The sequence below is a fragment of the Balearica regulorum genome, chromosome 9, assembly GCF_011004875.1.
Source record: "Balearica regulorum gibbericeps isolate bBalReg1 chromosome 9, bBalReg1.pri, whole genome shotgun sequence".
NCBI lineage: Eukaryota > Metazoa > Chordata > Aves > Gruiformes > Gruidae > Balearica > Balearica regulorum.
The window spans coordinates 23,699,252-23,722,840 of record NC_046192.1 but is presented as its reverse complement, the minus strand read 5'-3'; the positions used below and the strand labels follow the sequence as shown (position 1 = coordinate 23,722,840).

The following is a 23,589-nucleotide window of genomic DNA, read 5'->3' as shown; positions in this document are numbered from 1 at the left end:
GTCCTTAAGATTCGGTATGAGATGCTTACTTGCCATCCCTCAGTCCTACCGCAACACACAAACACAGCAGTAACACACAGAAATAGCGTGCCCTCTTTCGGCTGAAGGAATAGTAAAGTATTTCAACAGATGACACTTGTTAAAAATCTCTCCTCTCTAAGTGAGAGGCAGAATGTTTAAGAGAGAACAGGAAATAAATAAAAAGTGGTTGTTTTTAGCAAGGGAACCAAGAATCCATTACAATTTAGCAGATGGATATGACAGAAAGCATAAAAACCATTAGAGATTTAAAAAGTCAGACTGCCTTTACAGTGCCACTTTCATTTACAACTTTGTATGTACAGAGATTACTTTTAGTTATAAAAAAAAATCTGATACAATTGAAAATAATCTTCTGAAATTGTTCATTGAGTACTCAATCTCAAAAAGGCAAAACTCCTGATTAATAAAATTAATTTTGCTAAATGTATGATGACGACCTTACAACAACGTTGCCTATGAGCAACTTTAACTCAAAAGAAACTCCATAATGCAAAGTAAGTTTTAGAAAACGCACTAAACTCCAACTTTAAACAACCACTACACATTTAAGTGACCCCAAAATACAAAGCACAACAGAAAACTACATTGAAAATAAGTATTTATTCAAGTAGTAACAGTACGAGACACCACAAAATTTCAAATTACATTGTGCATAATATAAATATTCAGAAGTTTTGTTCTCTTTATATTTTTGGTCAAATATCTAAAGTAAAAAAATATGTGCTATTCTATACCAAGAATGTTAAACTATCTTCACAGCAGATATGCATGTCACCACATCACCGTTTTTGAAAGTTTGACTTTTGATAAATGTCATAGCAATAACAAACACTGCTAACAATCTGCAGCCATAACTGGTATTTGAAAATATAGGTTTTGGGGGGGGGTTGGGTTTGGTGGGGGTTTTTTCTTATTCTTTCCCTTTGTGACCTCTCCTTAAAATGCTAAGGGTGCAAAACAGAGAAAACAAACGAACATTTCCTCCAAGTCAAACCCCTACGGGGAATTTTGTATGTGACTCAATGCTCCAAGATAAATCCTCTCTCTTTCGCTTCACTCTAGCTATAGTATAGGCCAACCCTGCCCAAACGTTGGTGTTCTTTATAAAAAAAAAAAAAAAGGAAATTTAAAACCACGCTCTGTGGAAATACAACCTACGCCACGCGGTGCAACTTGCTCGTGAGGCGGCAGAGAGCGACCCATCCCGGGGGCTGTCCGGGCCCAGCAGCCGCGGCCGCCGGAGCGCTGAGGGAGCCCCGGGGCTGCTCCGCAGGCAACGGCAGGGCCCCTCGGCGGCCGCGGCCGGCGCTCCACACCACAGGCCGGGCCCGGCGGGCTGACCCGCCCTCTCAGCCCCCCGCACCGGGCCGCGGCCTCGCCCAGCCCGGCCCCGCCGCCACAACCGGCGGCCACGCTGCGGCCCAGCGCCGCTGCCCCCCTCCCAGCGGCCCCGCAGGCGCCAGCCGCCGGGGAGGGAGGAAAGGTGGGCGGGAGGAGAGGCACCCGCTCCCCGCGCGGGGCCGGCCCGCCGCCGGGGCGCTGTCAGGGCGCGGGTCCCCGCCTACGCGCCCCGCCCCGCCGCGGCCTGGCCGGGGCCTGCCGCTGCCGCTCCCCCTCCTCCGCGCGTCCCGCCGGGAGACTCGCCTCGGACAAGCCGCTCACTCCGCTTCCGCCATCTTCTGGCCTCCCTCAGGGGGAGGTGCCGCGCAAGCGCGCTGGGCGCCGCCGCCGCCGGGCACGTGATGGCACCCGCCGCCATGTTGTTTCAGAGCGCGGCGTCGTCCGCGAGGTGTGGTGGCGGGCTCTGGGCTGTAGGCAGCCGGCTTGGGCGTCCCCGCGGCTCTCGGATCGCGGTGAGGTAGCGACTGGCTTTGCATTAACGCAGGAAGGTCGTGGCCAGGAGCAGCAGCCCGGCTGGAATGAGGACTCTGGCTTCCCTTAAGGCCTGTGGTGGTGTGTGGTGCTGTATGCTGAGCATGGCAGTAGGGGCAGTGACTCGTTTTCCTGTGGTAGTGGCAAAGATGAGCTGTGTCTTGCTAGGGCCTGTGGTAAATAAGCTTGTTTCATGCTTTAGCTGCAGTAGGAAAATGAAGAATGTGATACATGCTGTGGTGAGAGCATAGTCAGGAGGTTAAGGTCAGGGAAATAACTGCTTATAGTGGTTTTTCATGCTGGCTGCTTGAGGATCTCAGCAGCTCTAACCGGGACACTGGTGGTGAACTTTTTTAACCTCTCTGAGGAATATGAAATAGAAGAGTCTTTTAGCCACGTTAACTTAGTTTTCACTTCCTTCCTATGAAATTTTGGCTCTGAGCCTTTCCTGAGGAAGACCACCTTGCCCTCTAATTAACCATAATTGATCAGAGTTGAATTAGGTCAACAATTCCTGTCTGAAATTAGCAGCTGCTGTGTATTACCTGGTGTTGATGAGCAAAGCCCATCCTCCATAAAGACAAGTAACTGCTATGCTACATAAGCCTAATTAAAATCTTATGTGGGACATCCTCAGCACCTTGCTTTCTCTTCTTTGTGAAATGTGTTCCTGTGGTGAAGAAATACCTTCTGTATCTTAGGATTACGTAACATTATTACATAGTTTCCAGGTATAGTAGTATTTTCAAAGTTGCTTGTATTCCCAGTGATACAGGAAGAAGGTGGCTCAGTGCAGTGAGTTAGGTAGAAAACTGCTGTGTTGGACAAGAGTCAGCATTCCTGTTCATGACACTTTAAATATGTGATAGAGACCCATTTGTGTGAATGAAAATGAAATTGGCTAAAAACTTGATAAAGGGCAATAGGAACAAATAGTAAATGTATCTCATCTTTTGACCAACTGATAATTGGACGTGAAGGGGGAAAAAACATTGCCAGATGTCTTGCAGCTAGTTGGGATAGATAAGTACTTTGCAAAGAAAAGAGTCTCAGCAAGTGTCTTAGAAAAATCAAATACCTTCCAAGGCATTGTAGATGAGCTTAAACTGTTGAAGGGTGAAGCAGTTACACTGCCTGTGACAAGTAGTGACAATTTACGAGGTCTGATGGGGGTTTCTATAAAAGATGACATGATTCAGTAGGAAAAAAATAGGAATTTTCATAGGTTAAAAAAGGAGGTGTAGAGAAAATGAAAACTCATGCTGAAATACTCTTGGAGATCCAGTAGGGAATAGAAAACGTGTTGGAAGTCCTGATGTACCATATGGGTGAATTCAGCTACAGCAAGGTTCTTCCTGCTGTACAAAAAGGATGTAAGATTGTAGAAGCTGGGTGGAGCAAATAACTTTCTTCTGAGGGAAAAGAACATCCCAACCAACCACTCCTGGAAGGTCAGGTAGCATGAAAAAAAATTCTATACTTTGTAACCACGCCTAATGTAAACAGCAAATATGGCCTTAAAGTCATTTTATCGCCAATATGAGAAACAGCAAGGTGTGTTTAGTGGAAAGTGCCAATCTGACGTAGCAGCCTGTAACTGAGCACGAAAAAGCTGAACTCCACGCTGCCCTGATACAAACATCCAGGTGTGATGCTGATTGGTGCATGGTAGTGGAAAAGAGGAATTGTTTTTACTATCATAGAAGAAAACAAAGGTTCCCTGTTTCTTAGTATTGCCAGAAACATCCATTTCTTCAGGAAGCGTTGGGCAATATAAATATGCGTTATCAAAGAAACTATTGATGTATCATTAAATAGGCAAAGTGGGAAGGAAATACTCCTTGCAGTGATAAGGTGGCTTATGATTAACAGTTTTAGTAAAATACCTTTTGTTAACCACCCCCCTTCTTAATTAAAAAGCATCCTTCATCTTTCTTTCTTTAAAAAAAAAACAAACCCTTAACCATTTGATTTGGTAAGTAAAGCTTCACTTGAACTGATTATACTGTCTTGTGAGCAGTGCGCGTTCTTTGGAATTTGTACAGAAAGTATTTTAGCTGACAGCCTTAAGTGAGGTATTGCCATTGCTTCTAACAGCTCCAGCTGCCTGTCAGCTCCATGCTGGCTGCTGAAGGGCAGCGTGCCGCTTTTGTGAGGGTTTTGTGTTAAAATCTGAATTTTCTGTGGCACCCCTCAAATCAGATTGGTACTGACGGAACTAGTGGAGTCATGGTATGGAACTGAGTGCGAAGGAGCACGGTTAGACGTGTCCAAGACTTATTTTTCACGATTGCTTGGGTGGTAGGGATGGGTTTACAGCTCAGCGGGCCTGCTCCACAGTCTGCACTTCTGCTGCGTATAGATGTAGCCACAAAGTATCACTGCAGGCCTTTTTGGCTCTTTAAGCCTTAAAAGGACGACAGTCCTATTTGTACCCAAGTAAAACGACGAGTTTTCCTCCGTTGCCCCTTCCCTAAGCGCAGGCCTGGCTGTGGCGAAGCCCAGCAGAACGAGCCGCTGCCAGAAGCAGCCAGGCTCCTAGCACTCAAAAACAGGCAGTTCAGCGGACGGGGACCCGGCCCAGTCCCCGCACCTACCGGCACGCAAGGCACTGCCGGGCTGCCCGCTGCCGGCCGGCGGTGACTCCCGCACCCGGAACGGCGGCGGCCTGCCCGCCATCCTCCCGCCGTGCCGGCGCCAGGGCCGCGGTGCCACCCAGCAGTCCCAGCATGCCTGGCGGCGGGCTGTACCAAGTGGCGGGGACGGCGCTGGGCGCGCCGGCGCTCCGGGCGAGGGGAAGGGAGAAGAGGGGCCATCGGGGTGGTCTCTGGCCTGGAACCACCCGCTCCGGTGGCTTCGCTACGGGCATCCCGGCTGGCTGACTCTGCCCCTTTCGCTTCAGCGTGGAGCGTTCCGCTCCGCAGGTGTGCGGTGGAGTTCCGCGGGGAGAACCCACGTAGCGTGCGGGGGGGGGACGGACGGGCATACGAGGCGTGGCGCCCGCCCTCCTCGGGCGGCAGAGCCGCTGACCGGCCGCTCCCGGAGCGGCTCAGCCTTCCTGCTGGGGGAACGTCTGCGCTCCCCGCCTGCGCCGTCCCGCTTGGCTCCGCGCTCTTCCCGTGCCCCTCCTTCGGTGGTCCCCCTCCGCCCTCCCCGTGGTCCCGCCCGCCCCGGGCTGGCGCCGTGAGGAGGAGGCGGGGCCGCGCCGCGCTCGAAGGACGGTGGCGCGCTTGAGGCGGCGGGGCGCGGCGGGGGTCGTGCAGCCGCCGCCTCTCGCTCCGTCAGCCTTCCCCTCACCCGCCCGCCGTCGCCCCGGGCCGCGCCACCCGTCGCAGTTGGGGGGATGCCGACGCAGCGGGACAGCAGCGGCAACAGCACCATGTCGGCTCCGGGCGGCCTCGGGGGCGGCCTCGGCGGGGACAGCGCCCACCAGGTCCGGGTGAAAGCCTACTACAAGGGGTGAGTGAGGGCGCGGAGCCCCGGCCGGGGCGGGGCCCGGGCAGGGGGAGAGGCGGCGGCCGGCGTGAGGAAAGGTTTTCGCCCGCGGCAGCGCGGGGCGGAGCGGCGCGGCCGTGCCCGGCGGGGGGCGATGGGGCCGGCGCCGCGCTGCCCAGCCCGGTGCCTCGGGAGCGGCGGGTGCCCGGCCTCGGGTCTAGAGGAGACTCTTCTCCGGGGGCTGGGCGGAGCGGCGGCGCTGGTGTGTTCGGGGTGCTCGGCACGGGCTCCCCTTCAGTGCCGGGATGCGGTGCTTGGAGGGCATCCCCGGGCTCGCCGCCGGTGGCTGATGTCAAACACGGCTGGCTGTCTTGTCAGGGCTTCCCGCCGCGAGATTTCTGTCAATGATGGCTCTTACAGTGCGACATCTTAAATACCAGGTTTTCCGTGCGTTTGCTGTCACATTAAGATCTCGCATCTAAGATATCCACTTAATTGTAGGGGAAAGGAAAAAGAGGGAAGGAGAAAACCCAAAAACCACAGCTAGACAACCGTGTTAAAATGGCTTTCAAGTGTGCTCTGATCGGGGGTGAACTGGCAGGACTTGTGCTCGGAGGAGCCTTTCCCTGGGTGTCGGGTTTCAGCGGGGAGCCGGTGGGCTGGAGCGGGGCGAGCTGATGGGGCTGGGCGCCGCCGGATCTTCCGTCCTTCTGCGGTTGTCTTACCAGTAAACAGGGATGAACCTGGGGGTCCTCCTCTGCCCTGCTCACCCTGCTTCCCACGCAGCCCGAGGCCCTGGTTGTTTACCTGCTGTCAGTAATAAATGCATATTCCTATATCACACTTTATTGAGGGACTCATGCCAAAATTTATACTTAAAAAAATATATTCAGGGTCCAGCTTTGATCCTGGTCTGTGTGTGTTAAGTGATATTCAGGTCTAAAGAAAAATGTTTGGATGAAAACCTATTTCATTAGTTTTTAGGCTTTTTCCCAGGGACTGAGGGGAACTGTGAGTGGTAGTTTTGAGTCTGTGAATGGTAACTAAGATGCATCTACTGTCAATTATGCTTCCACTGTTAAAAAAAATACCATAGAGATCTGCACAATGAAAATCTGAACTTTGCTGGTCTAATTCAATGGCTCTCCAACAATAACATATAAGGCAGAAGTGTTTTACTTTGGATTTACAATGCCCTATTAAATAGTAACAGTTACAGGACCTGACTAAAAGTTTGAGTGCAAGGGTTGACAGTGGTTCATTGGGCCATTAAGTCTGCGAGGAGGTGATCTAAGCAGAAAAAAATGTAGGTTACGTTTTTGGATTAAGGTTGAACACATGATACTCTCGACAGCTTCCTTCCAGTTATCTGCGTTAAGTACAAGACAAGGTTTATTACATTTATGGTATTTACTCTCTGGTCTCTCTAGCTTTATAATTTTAAGGAGAGGTATAGAAAGCATGCTGAGCATTTGGTATTTGCTACCGTGTTTGATTTCTGGCTTGTGCCTGCTATGGGGCTTGACAAAAGTCAAGTAGTGTAGAGACTGGCACAGTCTGTGGCTTTAAAAAACTTGTGAAACACTGTCAAAGTAATGATATGTGAAATTCCAAGCTCTTTGTTTTACAGTTCCTTTAATTCATGGTTTCTTAAGGACCTGGAGATGCCCCTGGCTATCAGCTGGCAGAAGTGTTCATTTGGTCAGGCAGTGAAGTAAAATTGGAACTGTTCTGGGTTAAACCCATTTATTTTTCTTTTGCTGGGTCAGTTTTAATCTTGATCGTTTCCACATGCAATCACATGAATTCTTCCTTTAGCACAGGGAGGCTATGGTGCAAGAACAGAGAGAAAGCACCTCAGGGTTGTGGGGGTGAGGAAGAAAACTGCTGCATTGGACAGGAATGCTGGCTCATGACACTTTAAATATTAGGCAATAATTTCACAGACACTGGAATGTTTCTTTTGAGTCTCATCTATTGACTTTTTACCTGTTAAAATCAGTTTACTCTTAATAATCATGCTGAGTCATATAGGGTGTTGGTTAACCATTGTGAATACCAACAAACTAACTAGCTGAATGCCTTAGTCATGATTTGTTTTGAGATCTAAACAAATTATTCTTTCTGTGCCTGCTTCCCAGACTAGCACTATCAGGAAGTGAGTATCGAAGCAAAGCACTTCACCTACACTTACACTGAAACGACTTGCAGACTGAGGATCTAAATGCTGATATCAAAGGCAGCATTTTCCCTTTTCATCAAATAGACTGTCTCCGATTACAGCTGGATAGAGGATTTAATGGGAAATAAGGTTAATCGGGAAATGTTAATCTCTCTTAATTTCGTTTTAATAGAAACATTTAAGTGGGTTGTAGAAGTTACTGTGAAAGTCTTGCTAGGAAGGTCTTTTCAACTTCCAGAAGGAGTTCAAGAAAAAAACCCCAGCAACTCAGAAGCACAGATTCGTTTTTGAAACGGTTGGGAATCCAATAGTCAGGACACTCACCTGGGGCTCAAGACACCAGAGCAAAGAGCTGAACCCGAATCCCCAAAACATCCTTTAGTCTGGCCCAGAGCCTAATTGCTTTTTGCAGCCAAGACAAAGACTTTAATGAAGAACCCTTTGAAGGGTGTTTCATTCAACCGTGCAGTGGTAGTTCTGAAATTCATGAAATATGTAAAACCAGGAAGGAAAATTTTCCTAAAATGAACAGAGATCGTGAGAATAAGAGGATGGGAATTCCCAGAGACTTGGGAATTGGGGCATTAGGTTGAGTTTATCCAGGTATTTCCTTCTCTCAGGTAAGCTGTGCTTACCTTTCTCATAGGGCTGGTTGTTTAAAATGCTGAAAATAGTCTTACCTATTTTAAAGAGCTACTGTAGTCTGTGCAGACTGTAATAGAGGCTCCTGAATGTGGTCTTAGGAATTTACTCTGTCAAGCCAACTGTTTACATACTTTTTTGTTGATACAGTAACAAAATGTAGCAGCTTCAAATGTGTGGCACTGAACAGCATTGGTAATTACAACCATTTCAGCTTTCTAATATTATTCAGTTTACCTCTTGTCTTATCTCGTGTTGTAGATGCTTTTTGTAAGTTCAGTACAAGAAGCTATTATATCATTAATACATATGGGGAGGTTTACATTATAACAGTAGGGAACAGGTAGGAATAATACACTGCTTGTGTGCTAGGAATCCTGTAAAACTAATGTAGTTGATATAAAAAAAACCAACAAACCAAACCAACAAACCAAAACCAAACAACAAACTTGGAGAACCATTTTTTCTGTCATGATTAGAACTGCTAGCTTGTGGTTTTTCCATGTCTGACATAGATTTTGCACTGTTTTAACCGTGTAGGCTGCAACGTAGGTTAAACTTTGAATATAATTAAAGACATAGGTTACCAATGCTTTACCCACCTTCTGTTTGATTTGGTTCAAATGAATACTCCTGACAGTCCTCTCATGAGACACGTTAAACTTGCTTCTTTTCTTAATTTTAAGATGTTAGCGCAAGTGGGAAAAGTGAGGGAAAATAAGTTCAATTTTAATTGTAAATCAAAATGTACCTCCATAAATATTTCCAAGAAATTAATTTCTTAAGAATTTTTTTAGTTCTTGCATCCTTTCTTTATGTTTTTGTCTTGAACACTTTATGATCAATTTTTCTGCTTAATGTCTTTCATTGTCTGTTGAGGATCAAGTCCTGAATAGGAGGGTGTTCAGCTTAAAGTTTTGGGTTAAGCCTGTGAACGCATTTTCACCACTTCTTCCAGTTTCAACATTGATTTAATTTTCTGGTGATATATTTTTTCCAGAAAAACAGATTGCAGGAGCAGGCAATTTGAAACCTCAGACTTCCACTGGGGAAAGAGATGCTTCAAATTGTTCTGAATGGCAGTGCCTGCACCTTACGGTACTGAAACGATGCTGAAACAGCAGAATTCTCCTGGGTTCATTTCAGTGAGCTATAATTAGACTTTATTAACAGTTTTAATGACTGACCCAGGTGTGATAAATATGTGGAATATGTAGATAATGTGTGATTATCTGTATATTTTCACATATATAATGTGATAGCTATATTAGGCTGCAGGTGGAAAAATCTAAAGCAGTAGTCCCTGTTCTTACAGTGGATTGTTCTCTCACAGAAGTTCAAGCTCAGAAGTGAAAAACGAGATACAGATATTGAATTACATTTAACTGTTGGCATCGAGGGCTTTTTTTGTTTATTTGGTTGTGGGTTTTGTTTTTTTTTTTAAAAGGATGTTATGACTGGATGATCTGTAAAAGAAAAGGCATGAGAATAGCTGTTTGATCTGAGGAAAGGTGGGAAATATAGTGATGAGGTTCACGGTCTTCTACAGATATTTAAAATCTGTTCTGTAGTCTTTGTGTGTAGATTTACCATTTGCATTTTCTCAGTCTTCCTGTGGTTTATCTTTTACTGATTCTTACATTTGCAGGGTATTGATTCAGGCAGGCCTCTTATTAGTATGAATAAAATTATGCTTTATTAATATTTATTGAAAATATAAATGACGACATTTTAATGGAAAGTAATTCAGCATAAGTATTCTCTTGTTTATTGGCATGTTTCCTACTCACAGGTCCCTGATAAAGACCTATTATAATAGTACTAAAATAAATTCTAAAAACCCTGATACTTCCATAGTAAGAATTGACACATCCAAATGTGGTGGTGCAAAGGATGTCATGAAGAGACAAGTAAGGATATTATGCCTTAAATAGCTTTACAAGAAACGTGCTTATTAAAAGCAGTGCATGAGTTTATCTTCATCAGAAGGAAAGGACTATTGTCCAGAATTTTTTTCCCCACATCTTAGTGAAAGAAAGCATTTTGTATTTTTTCATGCAAGGCAGCAGTTTATGGTCCACACTGAATTTCCTTTGTTCTTTAACTTAGCCTACTAATTTTTGTTTAAAATGTCAAAATCTATTCTCAGTAGAGTTTAACTTTATGTCTTGGCTTGAATGAATACAGCTTTTTCCTAATGAATTTTCATCAATGCAGTGTTAGGTGCAAGACATGTGGAAAACACCATGTAATGCAAAGGTGTGAGAATGGAACCTGAGACCTATCTCAGTAGAAAGTATTAGTGTCATCAGTATAGTTAAAATGGCAAAATAAAGCTTGTAGAAGGACCTGTAATCTTTCAGTTTGTGTTATGTAAAGCTGGCTTCACACCTCTAGGAAAAGTGTGCTAGATGTTGCTCATAGAACTTTATTCATACTTACGTACGTATTTTTTTTAATATTGCTATTAGCGAGGGTTCTCCTGAAAGACTGAGTAGTGTTTGTTATATCAGAGACAGATCTTCCAAATGTATTTAATAACTGATATATGTCCTGTTGGACTTACTAGAGTAGTAATTTAGAGAACTTGCTTAAATTCTGAAATAATTAAACTCTCTCATTTATTTGAAGAGCATCTATTTTGCTACTTGAAAGTAGCAGCAAGTAAGAAGAGGTGTTTCGTTTTGGTTTTTTTTTCAGTTGGTACCAGCTTTTTCTTTATAGATACAGAGGGATTCCTGGGCTGTTCAGTACATCTTAACGTGGAGACTTTTTCTGTTCACTGTAGTACAGAGAAATAAATTTTAAGTGGACTTGAATTACCAGATGTAAAAACCTGCTGAACAGTCTTTGCTAATATATTATTTTTTTTAAATCTTGACTTTTTGCTAGAACAGCAGTGATTACAATCTCTTGAGATTATGGTCTGTCACCTAACTCTGTTTGTCTGACAAGAATAGTCATGTAGTCACCGCTTTTTTTAACATACCCTCTCCCATTATTGACTGGTTCAATCACAAAATAAACTGCAATAGTTGAAATGCTTAATTGACTCCTCAGTGCTCTTCAGAACATAACTTGTTCAAGAAAATATTCCAAAGTGAATATATCTGCACTAAAATGTGAATAAGTGAAGGGATGGTAAACTTTAGCACAAAATCAGTGAAGTTGCTAAGTAAGCAGTGCCTTATTTCCTTCCCTGTAAAACAGGAAATACAGGTTAAGACTTTGCCTCCTCATACAGCCTCGTGGGTTTCTCTTTGGTTGATGCCTGTGTGTCTGTGACAGTAATGCACTGTTAAATCTGCCTCAGTTCATGCGGACAAACGCTGGTGTTGGGTTCACAGCTTGTGCATTTTGAGAGAGGATGCAAAGGGAGAACGTCAGAGAGAACACGATTTGCCTTGTAGGATGGGTGTAATCAGGTGTTTCGAATGAAGCCCTGTTTGCCCCAAAGTACTCTACTGTGTCTAAATACTGGGAGTTTGTCTTGCATTGTTTCTCGTGTGGAAAGAAGAGTAATTCCTCAACCAAATGATGTAGCAGCTTTTTGACTGCTTTATTCAGATTATTGAACAGGTGTCATTTCGCTATCCTAACCGTTTACTGGAATCTTTCCTCTAACTAAAGTGAGTCTGATCATGCTCATAAATCCTGAAGTAGGCTAAGCTGTTCTAGAGTGCTTAGAAATTGCTAGTTTATTTTTCTCATGGTGCTGAACTTAAGGGAGCCTCAGGCAAGTGTGTCCTCTGCCACTCTGAAAGTAGTTCAGGTTCAGTGACCACAGTATGTTATGTTAAGTCACCTTCTTGACACTACTCTGCCCATGCATAAGATGATTTAAAGACATTTAACTTACTGTATATGTATTCTTCAGTCTAGTAGGTATGTTGATGTAAATGCTGACCAGATATAAACTTTGTCTGTTCCTTCAGTTTCCCCTTCCCAACCAAATACTGCTGGCAGCTGGCACCAACTGAAACAAATCCCACCTAGCTGAGGTTTTTATGGGAAGATTAGTCTCGTAGTTCAAACATTGGGCTTACACGAGATGTTTGAAGAGTAGTGTTGTAAACAGCCCTCTCTTTCTCCTCCACCTTCCTCTGAACTGTATCTCTGAAATTCCTTGTTTGAAGGACTGCAACCCTGAGTCACCTATTCCCCTTTAAGGCCCAGCAAATACCAAGACAATGGGTCAGCGTTTTATGTTAACATATTTAAAACACCAAGTTAACTATTAATCTTAATTATAACAGAAATATCCCCTTCTGCATAACAGTAAAGTAATAAATTTTAATTCTAAGTGTGTCTGTCAGCCTTCCCTGTCATTATAGTGAAGTATCATGGGTCTCTTTTTTTTTAAAGGCACTCCCAGTATTTGGAACATCCCCCCGATCCACTAGGAAACCTGTTTAATATTTTAAATTTATTTTTCGTAACAGCTACACAATCAAAATTTAGTTGGAGATGATGTATACATTCTTACAATGTTTTGATATCTAATAACAAAATAACCGTTAAAGAGCAGGCAAAACCAGCAAAACGTTAATAATGTTCTTCAAAATTTTTGCAGCATTTAATTCTTCGGTTTCCACTGGTATAATATATCTCATTTCTCTGTGTGGTTGATATCTGCTGCAACTCACTTCATAGTTATTTGGGCATTTAAATCTTAATTTTTCTTAATCAGATACACGGAGGATTAAATGTCAAGTAGTTGGTAATAAAAATCACTTGGAGCTTGACTTTGCTATAGGAAGGGAACTTCTGTGCTAAAAGTTTACTAACATTACTTCAGTATTTTTTTAGGGGGATGCTGCAGGGATGGGTTTTATACTAGCGGTATGGAAGGTGTTAGAGCTGATGATCAAATCCTATATACTGAAATATAATTTCTCAAATCTTTTTTTCTCTTGCTCAGGGACATCATGATAACATACTTTGAACCTTCCATCTCATTTGAGGGACTGTGCAATGAAGTTCGAGACATGTGCTCCTTTGACAATGAACAGCTTTTCACCATGAAATGGATTGATGAAGAAGGTAAATTGATGCTTGGTCTTATGACAAGTATTTGATCAGTATGTTCCTTAGCTGTCTAGCTCTCCTCTCACTTTCATCTTTTTCTTTTCCTTTCCCTCTGCCTTCATAAGATAAGCTTACGAAACACACTTTGTAAGTATGTTTTTAGAAATAGTGAATCTGACTCTAAAAATAATGGTTATCCAATGCCTTTGTAAGTATGTCTTAATGAAAAGGTCATTAAGGTCACTAAGGAAAAAGGTCATAAAGGAGCACTATTTTTTTTTTTACCGACTCAACAAATTAAAACTCGGTGATTATCAAAATATGAATTCAATGTTAGCATTTATTAGGAAGGGAATGAAGCACATGGCTCACCATAAGTCTTAAATATGTGAGAGTTAAACTAACCTTAAAAGATAAAAAATACAGTATTTATCTACAATATCAATACAATTTAACATATAGTTGAGTTATAGTGGTTTTGCTTACACACACGTTTTGAGTGTTCATATTAGCTGTTACTTTAGCAGCCTATTAACACATAACTATTAGTAAAACTTTTTCTAACTATTGAAAGAGAAATTGCTTGTCCAAGTAGCTTTTCATGAAAGTGCAGTAATAACAACTTTGGCTGAGAACTCTTGTCATCTCTAGTGCTTACATTATCCATGTTAAAGTTTACCTTGGATGAAACGAGTTCAGTGTGTTCTCCCTTTTCCTTAACAGATGTAGCCCAGTTTTGGGCTGTATGTATACACTAGTAATTTTTTTTAAAAGATTATTTGTAATTCCTATTTTCTTTTTGGAATTGGTGTACTTGACACATAGGTTTTGAGCTACACCAAGAGATGTCTGAATTATGACATAGCTGTTGAGTTTCTTTAGCATGCTAAGTACTTGATGCAATACATAAAAGGCCATAATGTGCAGTGATTTGTCGGCAGTGATTAGTATTTGTATGCAATGATTAGCCTAAATGGTGCTTATAGAACTGCTTCCTCCCCTTCTCACAGCTTTCCCATTCAAATTTGGGCGAGTGCCAGTTTATTCAGAGCTTAAAGCTAAACATGGGCCAAAGCTGATTTTTGGAAGTGCTATATGGGCAGGTGTGTTGAAGATTATGTGGTCTTGGGAAGCTGAGCAGGTTTTCTTTCTTTCTTTCTTTTTTTTCCTGCCTTCCCCTCATCATTCTGAAGTTATTTATACCAGCAGATGCAGTAAAATGAACAATGTTCATGAGTAAACTGTGCAGTGATGCTATTTGAGTTGGATGTTTACTTTGTGGTAAACTGGCTGGTTTTTTTATCTTGAGGAAGGTAATAGACTCCTCACTGAAGAGCAGAATCTGGAGTGTCAGTCATAGTAAGAAGTAAATATCTTTTTTAATAAAGCATTTGTAGAAAATTTTGTGCAAATTCAATAATTTGTGTGAAGCAACAGTTTGTTCTGTCTCCATTTCTGTTCTTTAAGTAGAGATAGGTTTAAAAAAAAAAAGGAATGCTGCCATTTGACTCAATTATGTTCATGTATTCACAGAGGATTCAGTTTTCACAAGCAATCTGTGTTTGCTTTAATCATTGACTTCCAGTTTAATGTCAATGGAGAAACAGTTAATCTGGTGATGAGGCGTGTTTAAAAAAAATCCTGCTGTCTTTATTATGAGTAATTCTTGCATCTACAACGTGTGGCTTCTTGCCAAGACCCTTGCCTCCTCTCTTCCTCTCCACCACTCTTTAGTATAAAGTTTTCAGTTGGTATTCTTTCTAGAAACTCATAATTTGCTTTCTTGGAAAATTCCTGTATTGCATCCTCTTCCGTGAAACTGTAGTTGACTCTTTAATAGCATGAGGAAATGTGTGTACTGCGGACTGGTACTTGTTATACTACTACCCATGTTTCTTGTAGTATAAGACAAGGTGTCTAGGCCATCTCTTCACTATTTCCTGACTAAATTGCTTGATCAGATGTGTGACTAAACTGGGTTTACCTCGTCACTAAGGTTTTTATTTGTCATATACTAAATGTCTTTTTAGCCTTTGCAAGATGCAGAGCATCGTGTATAACTACTTCTGTTTCATAGGAGTAATGGCACACAAAGGCAGACCTAATTTAGTTGAGTGGAATCACTTCAAAAAATGCTCAGATTCAACTGGGAAATAAAATTAATTTGATTTGATTTTTAGAAAAAATTCTATTTTATCTGTATGCGGTCAGTTCATCTTACCTCCATCCTACCTTCTGAAATGTCCTGTAGGATGGACACTAGCCTTATGTTTGTGTTCAGTCTGTTGTTTCTTGCTATATAACTCAAAAGTAAATATTTTCCTATGACAGTAATCCCAGCTGTCTTTCAATGGCTGCAAAATTTGTACTACTCTGAACTTGTTGAAAGAGTATGACAATAAACCTTCTGTTCCTAGTTTGAAACATGGTGTATGTTCTTGAGACCCTCCTTTTCTTCTGCCAGAAACAAACACAAAACTGTTTGCACATGTTTTGGAAAACAAATGAAGAAAAACTGGTTTGTTGATTCTCATAGTGAGTCTGAATAAATACAGTTGTTCCTTCTCCTCCCCCCATGCTCTGCACTGTTCAAGTTTGTGCAGTGGGTAGGCAGTTTGATGTCCAGATAGGCTAATTGTAGGGGGGAGGCAGTATGGAGAAAAATGACTATAGCTGGCTTCAAAGACTCATTTTGAGGATTATGACATGCATAAATAATGAATAAAGACAGAAAGCTGCAAATGGATAGTTTGCATTTACTACTAATATTTTAGCAATAGAAAAGAATGGATACATTAGAAACAAAACAAATTAACTGGAAAAAAACTTTTGTGGGTTGAGTTTTAAGTGTCGCCCTGCCTGCTAGGTATGTGGTTCTACTGAAAAGCCTTAGCAACACCTGTATTAATTTTGATATCTTGTAGTACAAAACAAAAAAAGAGAATAGTTAGTAAACTGTTGCTAGTTAGCTTTCAAACCATGCTACTAACTGAAGGCTCAGAGCAGTAAAACTTTCAGGTTGGATCCGGTTCAGCTGAAATGGAAATTGTTCTACTTTCTCCCAATTCACTTACCCTCAACCACTTTATCACTTAAGGGTGTGGAAAGTGGTATTTCTGTTAAAGATTGGCAATATTATATGACAGTAGACTTGCTATATGGGATTTTTGGCTAGCAAGAAGCTTGTTCTGCTCATGTGCTAGCGTATGAGCAGGCAGAGATAAATCCCATGTTCTCACACATGGTATCTTGTGTAGGTGGAGAAGGCGGGGGCGGGGGGGGAAGTTGAACTAATAACCAGAAGTATTTTCTTTCTTTGGGGTAGTGGTGATTCAGATTCAACATTGCTTTAAAAATGTTTCAGTTGTAGTATTATTTTGAACAAGGTTTCTTTCAGGGGTATAACTTTTTTATAACATTACTAATCTGTATCAGACAGCAAAGAAAATGTTTTGTTGCATGGCAGTTCTTTTCAGTCTTTATAGCAGTTTCCATACACTGACAGACACACGAGGTCAGTTAAAATATCAGATAAAGTCTTTAAATGAATCTTGAGAAACAGGTAAAGTACAGGTTGTGTGTCCGAAGGAGTGAGAGCCAAGGCTAGAATTTAAGGTCCTTCTTAGTCCCAATTGTGAATACAGCAGATCTTTAGCTTGATCTCCTTTGTTCCTCACCCACCCCTTTCCTTTTAAACCTACCTATCTGCCAAAATTGCCCTGATGTAATTAACTGTTGTTTAATGATTCTGAAATACCTTTGTGGATACGTGTTATTTTTCTAGAAAAATAACAGTAGATAACCACAAAGAAACCTTAGTGAGTCCTAAACTGTTACTTCTGAAACACAGATTTGTTAAAGCATTTAAATGCAGTCTTGTCAGAGAGACTTTAAAATACATACCAAATGCTTGTATGGTAATCTGCTCCATGTCAAATGGTCAACAAAAGCTGCAATTGTTTTATAAAAAAGAAAAAAAACCAGCAACAACCACCAACCCACACTCATTTTCTGCCTTGGTGCCCTTTCTTTAAGGGATTTTACTTTAAATAGTCTGGTGAGTACGGAAGTAGTAGTTGAAAATCAGAAAAATGGGATGTTTTCACTTAAGTTACATGATTTGTCCCGTTTGAGGAAAGACTAGAGGTCTAACTGCTTTTGCACCTCCTGGCTAAAGTCTTGGCAATGTTGAAGCAGCTGTGAAAATAGAATTGACTCAGTTCTAATTAAAATCCATGAAATAAAATGGAATCTTAGAAGCATTTTTAGGTGCAGGAAGATAACCTGTACCTCTTGTACTGAAATGATGTGTAACCATGCTTGTAGCAGACCAAACTAATGATGTTTTGTGATTGTGATTTGCTTGCCTCTTGGGAATAGCTCATATTTTTATTTTCCCTGAAAGCGTTGAATATAACTGTATTTTCAGATGCACTCTCTGAACAGTGTTAAAAATAAATACTACCACACTTGAGAATATTTTTCTGTTTTGCTACAATAATTACCTTAGAACTGACTGTGAGGGGACTGTTGAATGCACAGAACTATTTGGATTGAGTTTTGTATTGTTCTCTTTTCTTTTTACAGGAGATCCATGTACAGTTTCTTCTCAGCTGGAGTTAGAAGAGGCCTTTCGCTTGTATGAACTAAACAAGGATTCAGAGCTTCTAATTCACGGTATGGTTATATTTACTATATTACTTCTCCTGTTTGTACCTGTGAAGAAGCAGAATTTTTACCTTGTGTTATCTGTGCCTTTTGCACAGCCTACTCAATTAAAGCCTGTTCTGGCATTCTATCAGGAGGATGCTGAAGACCATGCACCATGCTTTTTAGCTGTCAGCACTTTGTCAATCTTCTTTATAAAATTAAAGACGGAAAAAATACTTTATTGGTTTATTAATGAATGACAGCCCTTGTCTCTTATTCATTCGTCCCTAGTGCCTTCGTATGCGTGCTGGCAATGAATCGTTGAAGATATATACCACAGTGTCCTACACTTCGTTATTGATAAGTGCTTTAAAGCAGCATCTATATTAGGAAAAAAAAGTTGATCTCCATTTGTGATGCCAGATTAGTCAAAAGTTTGACTTTTCTAAAATTAATATTGTGCCCCTGATTGATGTCTAATTCTTCATTTTTTATTTTTCAGGATTATATGCCTATTTTGGTAGCTTCTGCAGTATATTTTTCTTACTGTTAGTAACTTTGCAAGTCAAAGATAGATTTCAGTTTAGCAGATTATAGCAGAAAAGCAAGGGATTATTGCAAAGATCACACATTGTTAGTGTGTGTGTTACACTACAGTATCTTAATGTGGTCCTTCTCTAAAAGGATGCAAAAAATCTAGTTTACCATCAGCTCATTTGGAAGGAAGAGACAGCTTTTCAGCTTCCCACAGACTTTTAAAAAATGGAAGAATATAATCTCTTTCTATATATTTTTCACTCTCTGTATATAGTACTTCAGTATGAATATTGATCTGCCCTTTCTCCATTTTTGTTTTGATAAGATTCCAATTAAACCAGCAGCAGGCACTCTCTCCCCAGTTTTACTTCTCTCTGACAGTTACTGAAGCTAAATAAACTGGGGGGGAAGGATAAAGTAGACAAGATCATATGTAGCTGTTAGGACACGGTGACATAGTACGTTTATAGTCAAGATTTCAAAATACTGATTGTGATGATTGGTCACATGAGAAACCAGAATCATTACTTTTTTCTAGTTACTTTCTTTAGGAAATAACTTGATTTCTTCTGCCTTTTGCTTGTATTTCTCATGTAGATCACTGCTAGGTCCAGCAAAGGGTTTTGTGGCAGCTTTTCAGCTCACCTGCTCTTGCACAAGGTTTTGTTAAAATGCAGTCTGTGCTGTTCTCCTAAATGGTTGAATGCCTTTCAGAAGTGTTGTATTTAACCCAAAGATTTATTTTCTGTCTGAAATAAAAATTAATCAGAAGTTAATGTCTTTCTTGCAGTATTTCCCTGCGTACCAGAACGGCCTGGCATGCCTTGTCCAGGAGAAGATAGTAAGTAGGCATTTTAGTTAAGAAGTACAGAAAATCAGGAATTCAGACTTCCTGTTTTAGAAGATTTTGATATTCTATGATTTGACATCGTGTGCTTATGAATATTAATAATGCAAATCTCTACAAATGAAATATTTAAGAGGAATAGAAAGTCTTGCTAAACTTAAATGTTGTTTGTCATTTCTGAATCATTGTTAATAAGCATTTCACATTCCTGTTAACTATCCATGTCACTCGGCTTTCCTTGCTTCTGCCTCTTCTATCGTGACAGGTTTTTTTATCCTGTTCTGTCTTTTTGGGAGTTGCCAGATTGCTGGCTGACTAATGTGAACAAGGGCTTGTAACCAATGGTAATGACTTGTCATATAACCATTTTTAGGTTTATGGTTAATTCATTTTAAACTGATGTTTAGGTACTATCAGTAGTATTCTCCGAAAACCTGCAAGTTCTGTTAGCTAATGTACAAGACATTAAAGAAGTCATTTTCCCTCTGTCTTAAAGCTTTATAAAAGAGCACGTGTATGTTATGCACACACACGCATCTGTCAGCTTGATAACCCAAGTCTCGGACAAATGTAGATGTGCATGCTTTAAAGTTAACTTTGGCAGTATGGGTAATGCTGCTTTTCTGAAAAAATGAGGTTGCAGGCTGAATCTGAAATCAGTTTGCAACTCAGTGTAGTTTTGTATATTCTAGTTTTCAATTTTGGTTCCTGACATCCCTCTAACAATAAAAAATACAAGTTAAAAAAACAACCAAACAAAAAAATCCCAAACAGCTGTGGATCTAAAACACTGGTGGATTTGTGCAAACAATCTTATAAATCAGGGCATGATCCTGAAATTTACCTTCTTTCCTCCTTCCCTTTCCCCAAAGCTCCTCCCCAGGTTTAGGTAAGGTCGGTGCATACTTTGCACACAAGTGTTTGTATTGTTTGGGCAGTTGTCCTTCTCTTGACTCACTGTTTCTTTTAACTTTGGAAAAGCTGAATTAACTTTGATCAGGATATTCTACTAAAAATTTTCTCCAAAACTTAAAAAATGAAAAAGATACTTGGGACATTACTCTGTGTTCTTGTAAGGTACCAGAGTGAAACTTAACTCTGCAAATCACTCTACACAGAAACGTCCGTGAGAAGATGTTGTAGTTCTGTGTTTATATTTTTATGGATATAATCGTATGTTTTTCCTCTTAGAATCCATTTATCGCCGAGGCGCCCGCCGGTGGCGAAAGCTCTATTGTGCAAATGGTCACACTTTCCAAGCCAAACGATTTAACAGGGTGAGACTCTTGTTGGAAAACCATGATACAGGGATGTCTTACTTTCATAATTACAATGTCACTGCCTTGAAAAATTACAAGGTAGTTTTATTCTCATTTTTGTTGTTTGTCTATATTATGTAGACTTTTGGTAACCCTGTAGTTTCAGGAAACTTCATCATTATTAAATTATCAAGAACTTAAAATAGACAAAAACAAATAAATTGGTTGCAATTCACTTTACATATACTCTGAAACCATGATATCAATTATATAAATGCTCCTGTGTTCCCTTAAAATCTTCCCAGAGGGCAAACTTGAACACTGGCATTAGATGAATATGAGCTGAAAGTACATTTTCAGTTCTTTAAGGTCTGGGAGTAGAAAGGTCTGAACTCGCTTATGATGCACAGACTTTTCTTTCTTGGTTTTTAAATGAAAAACTGAGATGTTTCTCCAAACAGCCTGCTTATGATGGCATGTAATCAACTGAAAATAACAAACCAATTGTAATATTTTCAAGAAGCAATGGCCAAATATAATTAGCTAAGGACGAAGAAGGCTATCTGCTCTATTTAGAAAAAGCAACAGCAAAAATCAAACCCAAAATATTTTAATAAGCCAGGTTCCTTGACAGCTTTAATAATCTTTCCTTCTTTTCTAAGCTTAGTGTATTGTGTGCTTAATGCTTGAAATTGTCTCCACTTAACTTCATCCTGAGCATCCTTCATATCTGGTGCTTTTTTTTTTTGGGGGGGGGGGGGGGGGTTGGGTTGTTTGTTGTTTTTTTTTTTTACCTCTTCCTGGTCCAAGGCTGTCAAGGCACCATAGTTTAATCACCTTCCACTCTTGCTTCCATAGGCACCCTGTTTTCATGGTTCTTATGAGTTGTTTTGTGAATGTCCTTCAGTGAGTGGTGATCTTCCTGTTTCCTGTTATCTGGTGGTTTATTGTGTTGAGGGTTTTGCTCTCCTGCCTTCCTCCCTTCATACCAATGTAAGGGCTCATCTACAGAGAGATGACGAGACATGCAGCAAATTAGCTTGGTCACAGCAGCCTGCTGATTCAGCTGTGATGCTTTTGACCTGGAGTTGGCTCATGTCTCTCTGGCTCCGTGTACAGCAGTAGAGGCTCTCTGTGCCTGCACCTTTCCGTGTATATGCACGCTTTCTGTATGGCACTTGCTGCTTATTGTTCAGTTGTAATTTTTGAGCTCCTTTGTATTGTATCTGCCTGTTTGTTCTTAAAGTTTTCAGATAGAGACTCTTGGTATAGTGGCAAGTTCAGTAGGGATCTCTCTGATACCCTATCAGTTATCCTTTGTTAATGAAAATTTGACTTATTGTTTAGTTTTGCTCTTTAATTGTTTTTGTTGATTTCTCATTCTAGAGAGCTCACTGTGCCATCTGCACTGACCGAATATGGGGCCTGGGTCGCCAGGGATATAAATGCATCAATTGCAAACTCCTTGTTCACAAGAAGTGTCACAAACTTGTCAGTATTGAATGTGGCCGTCATACACTACAACCAGTAAGTAAAACTTATCTGAAAAGTTGTCTTTAAAAAACAACGACCAACCAATCAAGCAAAAAAGCCTGGTTTATACTAATGGTTTTCAAACTATAGTCTGCAAATGATCACAGTAGATGAAACATCATTCTTTATGGTTAATGTGACACTTTGCAAGAAAGTTGGGAAATCACTTAACAGAATGGCAATTGAGTGACAAGACTTTCACATCTGAGATTTTCTCCTGTATCGATTGTAAACATATAAGTGATATTTATCTCATCCTTCACAATGTTGTTACATAGCACATAAACATATATATATATACACACACACACATATGCTATTTTAAATCTTGAAAGTGACGTACAGGTAAAAGAAATTCTCTAAACATCTGTTAGATTATTAGACTATTTCCTATTTTACAGAAAAGGAAGGTGAAGTGCAGAAGTTTTGACTTTTCTCCCAAGAAATTCAACCATTTTTAGGTCTTAAATCCCCAGAAAAATTTAGATGACTACTGGTCCTGGTTTAGTATTAAAAGCTGACAGCTACAAATCTCCATTTTGTGAATTCATTTGACTAATATATGTACTGCTGAAGTACTTGAGCTTTTCTGTCTCGCTTCTCATCTGCTGCACTTCTCTCTGTTGTACTAAGTTGTCACTTCAACAGCTTCTGGAAACATGTCATAACTTCTGGAAAATAGGTAAAATAAGGACTGCAGTGGTTTCTTTTATTGTGTATGGATTAGAGCAGTTAACTATGTTGACTGATCAAGTTAAAAAGTAGCTAGATTATATTACTTAGGCATCATTTCTTTCATTTATTGTCTCTAAAATAATGTCTCTCACACTTGGACAGTCTATTACAAAAATCCTTTGCATGTTTGCAGGAACCAATAATGCCTATGGATCCATCATCAGTACATCCAGATAATGTAGAATCAGGTAAGATCAATACTTTTTTTCTTTAAATTACTGTAAGTTGCTGAAACATGAACTTTGGGTTTGAAAATGAAACAGAATAAATTTAAGTAAATTATTTCAAAACCCTTTGTTTACTTTTGTTCATAGAACAAGAAAAATAAGACAGCTTCTTAATGTGAAGGAGGATATAAATATAAAAATTTCTCAGTTTTCCGTATCTTAACCGTTTAAGAATCTTGGCTAAAAAGGAAGAGTTTAGGCTCTCAGTTACATTTTTCCCATCAGTAAGCTGTGTACTTGAAATACTCTGATCAAACAAACGAAAAAAAAAACCCCTTAACAGAACTGACAGGGTACTGGATGGGTAGTCAAACAGATTCGTTCTTGTAGCAATCAGAGTGATGGTCCTAACGTTTTAATTTGGATATAAACAATGATCAGTTTAAAAACCAAACAAGCCACTGTTCTGCACAAGGTTGTCTCTGTGTGGAGTCAAGATTAATCAAAGCAATCTCCAAATATAATTACAGGGTTTTATATTAGCTGTAACTGATTATTAATGCAGTATTGCAAAAGAATGATTCTGATGGTTTAAAAAAAACAAACCAACAAACCAACCCAACAGTTTTGAATGCTTACAACAAGTGCATTGAAATTGTG

At 40.6% G+C, this 23,589-nt stretch overlaps 1 protein-coding gene across 3 annotated transcripts in view; it reads left to right on the top strand.

Annotated features, from left to right (window-relative positions):
• The first annotated feature begins 4,701 nt into the window (after nucleotides 1-4,701).
• The window catches only part of PRKCI (protein kinase C iota), a 30,332-nt gene continuing 11,444 nt past the window's right edge, over nucleotides 4,702-23,589 (top strand). The window contains exons 1-7 of one of the 3 annotated variants that reach the window (XM_075761575.1): nucleotides 4,702-4,838; nucleotides 13,095-13,216; nucleotides 17,789-17,878; nucleotides 19,179-19,229; nucleotides 20,427-20,512; nucleotides 21,881-22,021; nucleotides 22,896-22,950. In XM_075761575.1, coding sequence (XP_075617690.1) covers nucleotides 13,102-13,216; nucleotides 17,789-17,878; nucleotides 19,179-19,229; nucleotides 20,427-20,512; nucleotides 21,881-22,021; nucleotides 22,896-22,950 — 538 coding nt within the window. In that variant the 5' untranslated portion in view covers nucleotides 4,702-4,838; nucleotides 13,095-13,101. Of the gene's footprint in view, nucleotides 4,839-5,109; nucleotides 5,374-7,172; nucleotides 7,281-13,094; nucleotides 13,217-17,788; nucleotides 17,879-19,178; nucleotides 19,230-20,426; nucleotides 20,513-21,880; nucleotides 22,022-22,895; nucleotides 22,951-23,589 lie in introns of those variants that run through there. The other 2 variants (XM_075761576.1, XM_075761574.1) reach the window with 2 other exon arrangements.